This window comes from Physeter macrocephalus, chromosome 2, assembly GCF_002837175.3.
Source record: "Physeter macrocephalus isolate SW-GA chromosome 2, ASM283717v5, whole genome shotgun sequence".
NCBI classification, from domain to species: Eukaryota; Metazoa; Chordata; class Mammalia; order Artiodactyla; family Physeteridae; genus Physeter; species Physeter macrocephalus.
This window is the reverse complement of record NC_041215.1, coordinates 50,713,298-50,725,918: the sequence shown is the minus strand read 5'-3', so window position 1 is coordinate 50,725,918 and position 12,621 is coordinate 50,713,298. Positions and strand designations below refer to the sequence as shown.

The window sequence follows — 12,621 nt, the reverse complement described above, 5'->3', positions numbered from 1 at the left end:
GAAAGTATAAAGGTAGGGGCTAGGGAAGCAGAAGGTGACCCCTGTAAAGCAGATTGCATGAGAAGCTATTTTCATTTGAGGAGGCTTAGTTGAAAATTGGCCACCCTAAACAGGATGCCTTCTTCTTTTTTTTTCTTAATTTTTAAAAATACTTAGATAATATTGCAGAAATAAGAATAAGCTATCAAAAACACCAAAACTAAAATGAAAGCTGTGGAGCATTGGGGATATTATCATCTCCATGATTGCTATTATCATCATTCTTATTATTTACTTAATAGTAATTCCACACCGCCAGGTTATTGCACCAACCGCTCCTGTCTGTAAGGTACTTACTGATCGCCTCCACAAACCGCTCAAAGAAGCTGTAAGGGAAGAGCGGCTCAGGCAGCTCCCGGAAAAACATCTTCAGTGCTCCGGTGACAACGTGGATGTCCTCCCACTGGCTGTCGTCCAAATTCAGCTTCTCTTCTGGGAAAACACGAGGAGAAATGGAACAACTGGTTTTAATGAAACAATTACAAGACACTAATTATTATGTTAATGTTTGCCTACTATCATCAGCAACCGTTAACAGCCTTCTGCACCTAGAGGTTTGGTGCTGTGCATGTTTTTTTTTTTTTTTTTTTCCTTTTTTCCGTAGGACGGGAACATTTTCAATGGAATACCATCTGTAGGAGTGCAGCTAACAAAAAACAAGAGACACAAAGAGACAGTGCCATTGACACAGTATGTCAGATACATTTATTCCCATAATGCATCAGTATGAAAATTAGCATCACAGCTCAACATGATTCAAAGCTATTTGGTTTTGAGGCCGAGGGGCTAAGAGTTGCCAATGATGGCCGGCTCAAGGGACCGGCCTAAAGGCCTTGCTGAGCCAACAGGAGACATATGCTAAACATGGCAATAGAAAATGAGTTATTGCTTTACATGTGTTAGCCTTGCTATGTACAAGGGAATAATGGGTAACACTTTTTTCCTTTTTTCACTGAATATAAAGTCAGCAAGGAATAGAATAGGGAGTGAGAAAGGATATTAATTCCTTCTTACTGCTTCAAAAATATCTTTTTTTAGTTTTCATCTCAGCAAGGAAAATGTGCCCAGCTTCAATATTAGACAGACCCCTGTTGGCTTACGTAGGCTATGCAAAGCTGTCAAAAATGATAACACACTAAAGACAAACCACAAGTGCTTACCAACTTCTCTTAGAAATAATGGAAATGTTTGCTTGGGAAGCTTGAGTGAGTTGAGACATTTAAATATTAAAGAAAATAAAGGCCACAATAAAGTTCTTAGAAGAAATAAAGAGACGCTGGGCAATTATTTCCTTCCTTTTCGTCTTCAGTATGAAAGTCTGGAATCATTCGCACCCAAAAAGTGGATGTAATAGGGTCTGAAAGTGATATCTTTACATACAACTAAAAGGAAGCAGGCATAAAAGCATTGCTGCTGATCTACAGAGTTTGTCTTTCTGAACGTACAACGCAGAAAAGATTTTGGATTCTGGGCTTAATGAAAACTAAAGCTGATCATTTTGGACAACCTGGGGGTTAATGGGAAAGCAGAGTATCCTGGCAAGAACTTAATAGGTATTTGGTCAACTAGAATTGTGTTTCCTTACCGATGTCTGAAGCTCATATTCAGATGCTTGCTTGTGTCAGTTTTATGAATGCAGAGGAGCATTTACACCAAAAATGTAAGAAAAGCTGAGAATTGTCACTATAGGGAATCTCTGCATGGGCTGTTCTGCTAACAGTGCTCATGTCCCTTTAAAAATATTAGCCGAAATCTTTATCAGATCTTTTTTTCTAAATGGACTATTACTCCCAGGGCTAGTAAGTTATGTTCCTGCTCAACTGGCTGTTTGCAAAGAGAAGGAATGAAGGTGAATCTGTTTATTTCAGACGGGCTATTTTCTTCCCCCCTTTCAGCCTTCATTCCTACCTCAGTCATAACACAATAATTTGATCCACAACAAAATCAGCAGAGGAGACCTTCTTTCTGCCCTGCAATCATTTTTGATTGATTGTATTTCAACAATTAGTCTTTTATTTGGCTACACACTATTGAAATAGGACGACAGCATCTTAGCAGGCCAGCTTTAAACAGTCAACTGTTAACAATAGCATCAAAAAGGGAGACCTGATGGGGTTTACTGTCACTTTAAAGAACGGGGTTTTCACGTTGTTGAAATCTGTCAGATATTTTGAAATGTCCCTCTCACTATGGTGCCACACCCCCTGCGTGCCCTTATAATAAAATTGGTTTTACTCCTGATTAAATCATTTTCTCCCTACCCACTACCATACTTCTCATAATGGACCTGTGCGTTCTACAGCTGGTGTTCTTCCCATGGTACCAATTCTTACTTTATCTTTTAAGCACTTTGCTGCTAAGATCTCATGCAGAGTGCTTATGTTTTGTTAAGAGCTTCATTCTTAGAGAAATAGCTTAACACATGTTCTAAAAATGTTGTACAACTTATTGCTTAAAGCACATTTAGAAAATGTATAAGTACGGTAGCTTTGGCACTGAACTTTAAGTGGAAACCTAAATAAACACATACACACACACCACACACACACACATGTTCACACACACAACTATCTCTACCAAAAATTTATCACAGAAGTCCAATACAAAATGTCGTTTTGGTGCATAGGTTTAAGATCGCCAAATGAAAGTGTTCAGCAGGTAAAAAAGAATGATTTTATCTTGAGCAAGAAACAATAAGAACAAATAATTGCTTAACCAAAGGCAGATGCCAGTGATGTCTGTCACCTCCGCACAAACATCAGTTAATTCAACTGACTGTGAAAATGAAATATTTTAATATACATAAAAAAGATAATTTACCAGTCAATAAATACCATTTGATTATATCCACTCAAAATGCCATATAATATATCAACTTGTGTTACTTAAACTAGCATTCCTACTACGTAGTCTTCACTTTAAAAAGATAATTTGTAGCCCCTCAACAAGTAGCTTCAATAAATAATATGGCAAGTGGTTGGAAAGAGTCTTTTGGTATATAATACCTAATTTTTATATTAAGATTTTTTTGTGAACAGCCAAGGTGAAGATTCCTTGTAAACCAGAGGACTTTAAGGCACATTTTTCAAGGGCACTGTGACTTATTTAAACATGCAGTTGTGTCCATATTTGCACACCTTCTCATGAATCCAATCAGTTCTGAAGATGAAATGAAGATGAAGTGATACCTGTCTCCATGTTAACAGGTATCATTATGAACACATTTGTATTACCTGATAGGCATTTTCTAACTAATCTGTTGGCAGTGATCATGTCTTCTGCTTCCCCTCTTTTCAATAGAGCAGGATTTCTCAAAAGTGAAGCACTGTTGACATTTGGGGCTGAGTAATGCTTTGTTATAGGGTCTATCCTGTGCATTCTAGGATATTTAGTAGCATCCCCGGCCTCAGCCCACTGGATGCCAGTAGTACTTCCCAGTGCTGCTGATGAAAAATATCTCCAGATATTGCCAAATATCTCCTGGCGGTGCAAAGTTATCCCCAGTTGAGAACCACAACAGTGGAGCCTGTAAGAGTCTATAAAAGTTACTCAATAAATATCGATTTATGAAGTTTACCTTAGGTGGGCAGAGAAATAGAAAACTAGATATGTGAATATTGAGATTTCTTTAATATGAACCTAAGAGTTGGCAATTATTATTGACAAAATAAAAACCTTTTACAGAAAAAAATTCAAAACTCATATGACTATATTTCAGGAAGCTTTGCAACAGGAAGAATAACCAACAGTTACTCAGTGCTTACACCATACTAGGGACTATGCTATGCACTTTCCATTTATTATCTAATATAATTTTTTTTTTTCAATAAGACAATGAGGTACATGCTATTGTTATCATCACCTATTTTACAGATAGGAAAAATGAGGCATGGGTAGATTAAGTAACTTTTCCATGGCTGACAAGTGATAAACCCAGGATAAGGAGCCAGTAAGCCTCCCCTCAAAACCACTATGGTCAGACTAATCTTGGCTGGAAGAAGCTGAAAGGATAAAGGCAAATAAATAGCAAATGCCAGTGGTAGTAGATTGACTGTTACTTCAAAGGTAGTGATTTTTATATTTTATCTCTAAATATCTTACTTGAGGCTACGCTTTTACCGGTAAACTTACTCTGATCTTTCATAATTACTCATTTATAGAAGGAACAGATTCTTATATAAACAGATGTAAAGCGAATTGGCAATAAAAAGAAACTGCATTAGGAATGGGACAGAAGATGTAGCAAATTGTTATGTGGTGATGGAGTGAAGAGGAAATATGATAGGGTGAGAAAGAGATTATACAAAAAACCAGGTCTGGATTTACCACTAATTCATTGTATATCTATTTATTTATTTGTGAAATGAAGATATTCAGAAGGATAGTTGTTGGTATTAAATGAGAAAATGTGTCTGAAAAACATTTGGAGAGCAAAAAATATATATATATATATATATATATATCTCCAAGATACCACTATGATGGGGAAAGTGAATAAAGGCCAAAAAGGCAAAATACATTAGGGATTAAAGCAATGGAAATACTGAGCAAACATCATAAACCATTCTAGTTGTTTTAGAGGATTTACCTCAGTGTGATGCAATCTGTCATACGAGCTCAACAAAAACTTTACATGCTGGAGTTCAATACTGGGAAGAAGTCTGGTTGAATCAAGATATCTCACAATTATCATGCTGATAATCTGTGCTGGTTTCTCCTGGCACTCTACTTAGGCTACCGTAAATTCATTTTGGTCATGGCTTTTTGCTTAAAGCATTTAAACAGAATTGAAGATAGGTTAACCTCCAGAATCCAAAGTCACTATGTGACTTTTATGATATCATAAAAAATATATTTAAATATTGTATCCAAGCATTTACGTCCATCTTGAAATGTCCTTCCTTGAAGGACCTTTTGTGTATTTTATTTTTTTAAATAAAAGCTTACCTATATCCAGCTAAAAACTATTATATTTGAAATTTAAAAATTTTGACAATAGCTATTAGGAATAATCTTTTTTAAAAAGGAGAACTGAAGGATGGACCTTTTGATAGCCACAGTAGGTCACGGTAATTTCCATGGAAAAAGGCACATTTAAATATCACTAATAGCTTAATCACCACTTTCCTCTTATATTATATATTGCTCTATAGACTGGTAACCAGAAGTTGCAATATCAAGGCTGACTTTAACTAAACTCACTGTGTTAACCTACTATTGGTTGAAATGCAGCTGCAGATAAACTTGGACTATCCAGAATAGAATAGTTATATAAGAATAAAGAGGCACTTCTTTGTGTATTGAAAAACAAGTACATTTTTACCTTGTAGTTTTTAAAGCCCTTTACTAACTTTTATTTTACTGTTGTAATAAAAAAATAAAGAGGAAAAGACAGGCCAACTTTCACAGGATATGGAGAGAATAGTTCTGATTTCATTAATATAGTGACAAGAACCTATTACATCATGAAACTCTCATAAAGGATGTGGTATCTGCTTCCAGCGCAGATGACCATTTGGAAACCTTATCTGAAAGCCCTGCTGGGTACATGAAAGTCACATCATGAATGAAAGAGATGCCAGAGAGACTATTGATCCGAAAAATAATAATATGTTTGTCCATAAAATCAAACTGGTAGATATAAAAGTGGATAAAACATACTGTTTATCTATAAGGATATAGCTGATTTTGAGTTTAGCATTTAAAGGAGTGGATCAAAAGGAAGTTGGTTGAATCATTTGACCTTTCCTGTTGTGTTGGCTCCTTAAAGTGGCAGTTCAATCTGATTTCTGGTGGATTAGAGAGGTTCCAAATTCTCAAACACGGTGATATAAACCCCATGCCAAAACCATCCTCTTTCCATGCTGCACTCGCTAAAGCTCCTCCTATAGCACCTTGGGTACAACATGAGACTTCAGTAAGGACAATATCTTTGAAAACTAGGCTGGTTGACCAGTTAATCTGTTTGTTCACTTAGTTTTTATTAAGCAAATATAGATTGGCTGGGGACTACATACCAGGAACTGTATTTTGTGCCTTTCAAAGCTACAGCTGTTGAGGCTGCTTTATATTCCTCAAAGGAGAGGGCTTTACCAGGTGCTCAGAAATACTACTCAGGTGAAAATAAATTAGGTTCTAGACATTTTACATCTTACTTCTGTCCCCTAGAATAATACTCTTTTGACCTTAATGACAAGCAGGGACAAATTCACCCCCCAAATGTGCTTTAAGTTTCTTATGGGTTGAACTGTGTCCCCTCACCCCCATGAATAATTTGTAATCTCAACCCCCTGTACCCCACCATGTCACTGTATTTGGAGACAGAGCCTTTAAAGAGGTAATTAAGGTAAAATGAGGTGATATGGATGGCCTTATTCCAATATGACTGGTGTCTTTATAAGAAGAGGAGATTAGGACACAGACATGCACAGAAGGAAGACCATGTGAAGACAGAAAGAAGACATGCATCCATAAGCTAAGGAGAGCGGCCTCAGAAGAAAGCAACCTTGCCAACACCTTGATCCTGGTCTTCTAGCCTCTGGAACAGAGAGGAAATACATTTCTGTTGTTTAATCCCCCACACCCCCATCCCCCCTAGTCTGTGACACTTTGTTATGGCAGCCCTAGAAAACAAATACAATGCCCAAAGATTCTGTGCAGAAAAAGATGTCATGTTCCTAGATCATATCTGGACATTTTATCAACACATGGGCTATGCCACGCTTATGAAATATTATAGACAACAGAAAGAGCTGTTTAGGTAATTCAAATTAAATAAAAATAATTATCTAGATTCTGAGAAAGGGTTTGAAGGTGGAATAAGTTGAATAATTGCTTGCCTATTCAAGATCAACCTAACTATTTCTAATTACTTGCTCTATAAACATGCAGGATACTCTCTAGCATGGCTCCCAGACAAAGAATAAAATCATGATTGCTATTTTCTTACTCACTCTTTTTTCCAGCTACTACTTCAAGAGTAGAAATATTTCATTGCTGCTATAGCCCAAGACATGAAATACTAGGGAACATTTAAAACGTTCTCAGGAAAACTCAACACAAGCCAAATCAACTCTCTATGGCCATGGTATCTATCAAAGAAGGAGGAAAGTGGTTTTAAATATGAAACTTCATATTCCAAAACCAAAGAGATCTATTCCTTACAATTTATCACAGTAACCTCCAGGAAGCTATTAGGATGCTTTCATTTGAAAATGATTACTTTACTGTAAGAGGAGATGGTTTGACCTATGCAGAGAATGGGCACTTTTGCCACCTGGTCTACCAAATCCAGTTTTGTGTGGCCCCCTGGCAGTAGGAAAGAGGGAGGAACCAAGAAAATAAGCAGAAATTCTCTAAGATACTAAAACTTTATTCATAAAAGCTTTTATTTCTTAAATCCATTGGGATATTTTGGCATGCCATGTTAGCTTGCTTTCTAAGGACTTCATGCTGTGCATATTTCTTTGGAAATCACTTAAGAAGCCCAAGGCATGCAAATAATGTCACAGGCTAATATGAAATATCTTTCGTTACTCTCTTTGAAGGTGGTGAATCAGCCTTCTACTACATCCAATACAGGAACTGAGTCAGGAATGAGTATGTCTTATTTTTATTTTTCCTCAGATTTCATCTGAATGTAAATAATAACATAATAAATAGGTACAACTGAAATTTGTGAAGCAAGCACCACAGATGGAAAGTATAACAAATGTGTCATTGCTTTGTGCATTTTTAATTTATAACGGCACAACATAAAACATCTCCCCATCATCATAACTCCATGTATAATGCCATCTTATAAAATGATGTTACTGACATTATGCTTCTCTCCAGGCTTCTAGGTTTTTTTGTCTAGGCATCTGAGGAGAGGTAGCCCTGTTCAGAGTCTAACAACGACAACAACAATGACAAAAATGAATTGACTTTATTTGTTAGGATCATAAATATTATAAAAGGATGCATTTCCTGATACCAATATATATTTCTTTAATTACTTTCTTACTCAGAGCTTCCAACACTGCTCTTAATTCCATGCAGTCAAAGGCTTTTTGTGCTCTGCAGACACTATACACAATGGTTCGTTTTATTTGACCGTCTTCTCCAAACAGATTCTGAATTTACTTGAATTCCATGGATGATTTCATACATTACATACTCCAAAGGGTAGAGAATCCGTAGGATTAAATTTCAACAGAGTCGTTTTTGAAAGTTTTCTTTGTTATCGGCTCTAAGTTTCAACACTATTGCTATTTGTTCTCTCCAAGTCATATTACATTTGTAAATACCAAGCGGAAGGTCAGATCAAAACATATCTCATAATGATATCTAGGAAATAAACATAACTAAGTCCTATAAATACCCATATACAGATAACATGTCTATTGTAGGTATATGCACATATATAGAGTTACTTAATGTATTGTTTCCTCACTTGTCTGATGAGAACTGTCATCTCTCCCTCCTAATTTTGTGTGAGAATTCAGTGAAGTAATATACGTAAAAGATCTAGCACAGGTTTGTTATAACATTATTAGAAAATTTATTTGGACATTATCTTCTTTGTCAGCCAGACTTTGGCAAATATTTCCAGAATTTAATATACTTTCTGGCTTAAACTATTCCTTTTACTGCACTGTTGGTGTACATGAGGTTAGCAATGGTATTATTTAGCAGGAAATAGACAGGGCTTTTTACTAATTTAGAAGTCTCTTGTCTGGAAATATTCTGTCAGAAAAATAGAAATAAAAGGATAACAAAAATCAATAAAATAGAAACAAAATGGATAGAGTAAGACAGTGCCACTCTTATTTCTTGAAACCACTTTACACCTGGATAGGACAAAAATTAGTTGTCAATTAAAGATAACCAAAACGAAGAGATGATTTCTAGCAATTATTGAGGATAATATTTTTTCATATAAGTTATCTTTATTAATTGATCTATGGTAGTAGTTGAGTAAATTTTCTACTTCATATCACAAGAATAGCCAGAACTCTGCAAAGGTACATACAATAAGAGTGGAAGATTTATAAATTTTACAACTACTTGCATTAAGTTAGGATAGTTAGAGATCTATGCAAAACTTTCTTTGTGAAACCACACGATAACACTATCCTCTTAATTCTGCATCTATACAATATTCCAAGTCCACAATAGTGACACAGATTCTTTAATGGACCTACCTATTATCAATAAATGTTTTTGGTTTTTTCTTTGTGAATGAAAAGTTTTAGAGATTTTTTTTCCCACCTCAAAAGAGGGTCTGCCTGTCTGACACCAGAGGCCTCCAATTATGGAGCACAAAATTACTCTTGTGTTCCTTTCTACCATGACTTTGAAGAATCGTAATTCATACAAATAATTCACAATGAGGGTTATTTTTATTGCAAAGTAGCTATAAAAACTAGTTGATAAAAATTGTAAAACACCTAATAAGATGATACTCAAAAACCTACAATTGTTTAATATGAAGTGTGTGCTGCTTATTGTTTTTTGAACACTTTTATTTATTTTATTTTGAAATAATATATTTACACGAAGTTCAACATACATGAGTATACTGCAAAAGTCTCTTTGTAGTCTATCCTTAGCTACCTAGTTTACACCTCTACAGAAAACCTATACTGTCAATTTCCCATGTATCCTTTCAAAGATGTTTTCTATACTCAAGCAACATTATTCTCAACTACCACTTTTAAAAAAAACACGAACAGTGGGTAAGGTGGGACAAAGTGAGAGAGTGGCATGGACTTATATACACTACCAAATGTAAAATAGATAGCTAGTGGGAAGCAGCCGCATAGCACAGGGAGATCAGCTCCGTGCTTTGTGACCACTTAGAGGGGTGGGATAGGGAGGGTGTGAGGGAGATGCAAGAGGGAGGGGATATGGGGATATATGTATACATATAGCTGATTCACTTTGTTATACAGCAGAAACTGACACACCATTGTAAAGCAATTATACTCCAATAAAGACGTTAAAAAAAAACCCAAAACACTAACAGTGATATAATCTATGCACTGTTGTGCATTTGATTCTTTTCACTTGACAATATATCATAGAGATTATTCAAAATTAGGACACAGAGAGTATTCTTTTTTTTTTACAGCTGCATATTTACTTTTATGGATGTACAATAACTGACCAGTTTCCAAATGTCAAATATTTTTCATAGTGCTAACGTGAATAATCTTGCACTTAGATCATTTATATTTAAGTATGGATCTGTGTGAGTAGAACAAATTCCTAGACCTGGAATTTCGAGGTGAAAAGTTGTGTGTATATTGTAAACTATTGATAGACCTTGCCAAGTTATCCTCATAGCCAGTGAACCAATTTATGTTACCATCACAATATTTGAGAAACTATGGTTGATTGGGAATATATATTCATTACTGCCTGTACCTCTTCTCAGATGCCCACGAATAAATCGTGCCTTTGACTGTACAGTTGAAAAAATACATAACAAAGAGTAAAATGAGGAAAGATACAGACTAAAAATATATATATAAAGTCTTTGTTAAACATAAGAGAGACTTGTGAGAGATGTAACTTCTGATAAAGAAAAGTCTCAATATTTAAAACAATTGATGTTTAATAAATATATAACAATAATACACTTGATCCTTAAACAACCTGGGTTTGAACTGCAAGGGTTTACTTAATACACAAGTTTTTTTCAGTAGTAAATACTACAGTGCTACACGACCTGTGGTTGGTTGAATCCGCGGATGCAGAACCACTGTTACAGAGGAACTGCATATATGGAGGGTGGATTATAAATTATACTCCGATTTTCAACTGCGTGGAGGGTCTGCTGCGCCTACTCCTTGAATTGCTCAAGGGTCAACTGTAACTACAAACAAAAAATAAACCCAATAACAATGACTGTCTTCTGATGAAATAAAAATCTAAATAGGAACAAAGTCAAATAAAAGAAAAAGGAGTGAGCATGCTGAAAATGAACTGAATGAATGGAATTCCATCAATTATGTCAATTTCAGCAATACATTTAGAGTGTAAAGTGAAACAAACCCATCAATCAAATAAATTAATATATTCACTCATTAAAAAATAAAACACCTATAAGATGTCAGATGTGCTAAGTGCAAGAGGTATGGGTGGGAAGGCAGTTATAAATGAGGATCAAAATATATCTAAAAAATGATATATAATCTCTTAAAGTCTGACAGTTCTTAAGTTCGCTAACATCAATACTAGGATTGTGCTGTCTCTAGGGAAGGAGCTACCCCCTTTAATTTTATTTTTTAAATTTTATTTATTTATTTATTTTAATTTTATTTTTTTTGCCCCCTTTAATTTATATTTGCTTCATTAGTACACAGGCATGCTCAATTAGCTGCTTAATAAGTACCTTTTAAATAAAGATGATGATGATGATGATAACTATATAAACTTCCAAGTCTGAGAGTTATCTACAGTTCCTCTTGTAGAAAAATAGGAAGACATCATTTGCTATGGTCTCAGGTGACCTGTTACGAGTAACACACATTTCCAAGCAGCCTAGGCAGTTCTGGCCCATATGAGCCTCTCCTCTCTCTGTAGAGCAAAGATGTACTTAGGCTAACTTCACCACACATGTTCTCACACAAGAAAGTCAGTGGAGGAAGCTGTAAATGGAGGATGTGTTGTAAATGGAGGAGTGACGTTAATGGAACGATACAGGCTTCCTCGGCCAGGTGCACTTCTCCTTGCTTTTCTTCTCTTCCAATCTAACATGAAACAAATCTGTGGCACTAACTCCTGGGTCTCTGCCTCTGGTTCCTGATGTCACCCATGTCTATGTTGCTAATCTTCACCCTGGCCTACATTCTGCTTCATTTCAGATCCTTTTAACTATGTTACTCATCCTAGCCTGGTAATCCCATTACTCCTGGGGCACACCCTAAATAATTTAACTACAGCAGTCCCCTTTCATCCTTGGTTCCCGCTTTCCGCAGCTACCTGCCGTCAACCACAGTCTGAAAATACCAAGTGATAAATTTTAGAGATGAATAGTTCATAAATTTTAGGTTACCAGTCATTCTGAGTAGCTTGATGAAATCTCACCCAGTGCTGCTTGGTCTCCCCCGGGACCTGAATCTTCCCTTTGTCTAGCGTAGCCGTTAGTCACCTAGTAGCCATCACGATTATCAGATCGACTGTCACAGTATCACAGTGCTTGTCTTCAAGTCACCCTTATTTTACTTAATACTGGCCCCAAAGCACAAGAGTGGTGATGTTGGCAATTCGGATATGCCAAAGAGAAGCCATAAAGTGCTTCCTCTAAGTGAAAAGGTAAAAGTTCTAGACTTAATAAGGAAAGAAAAAGAGTTGTATGCTAAAGTTACTAAGATCTGTGGTAAGAATGGACCTTCTCTCCGTGAAATTGTGAAAAAGGAAAAATAAATTCCTGCTAGTCTTACGGTTGTACCTCAAACTGCCGAACTTACGGCCACGGTGCTTGGTAAGTGCTTAGTTAAGATGGAAAAGGCATTAAATTTGTACAGTAAGATATTTTGTGCGTGTGAGAGAGGCCACATTCATGTAACTTTTTTTTTTTTTTTTTTTTTTTTG

At 35.9% G+C, this 12,621-nt stretch overlaps 1 protein-coding gene across 1 annotated transcript in view; it reads right to left on the bottom strand.

Moving 5' to 3' along the window:
* Positions 1–12,621, bottom strand: part of ARHGAP15 (Rho GTPase activating protein 15) — a 590,590-nt gene that overhangs the window by 127,349 nt on the left and 450,620 nt on the right. Inside the window, exon 11 of the mRNA XM_007121694.3 lies at positions 337–471. Coding sequence (XP_007121756.1) covers positions 337–471 — 135 coding nt within the window. The remainder of the gene's footprint in view (positions 1–336; positions 472–12,621) is intronic.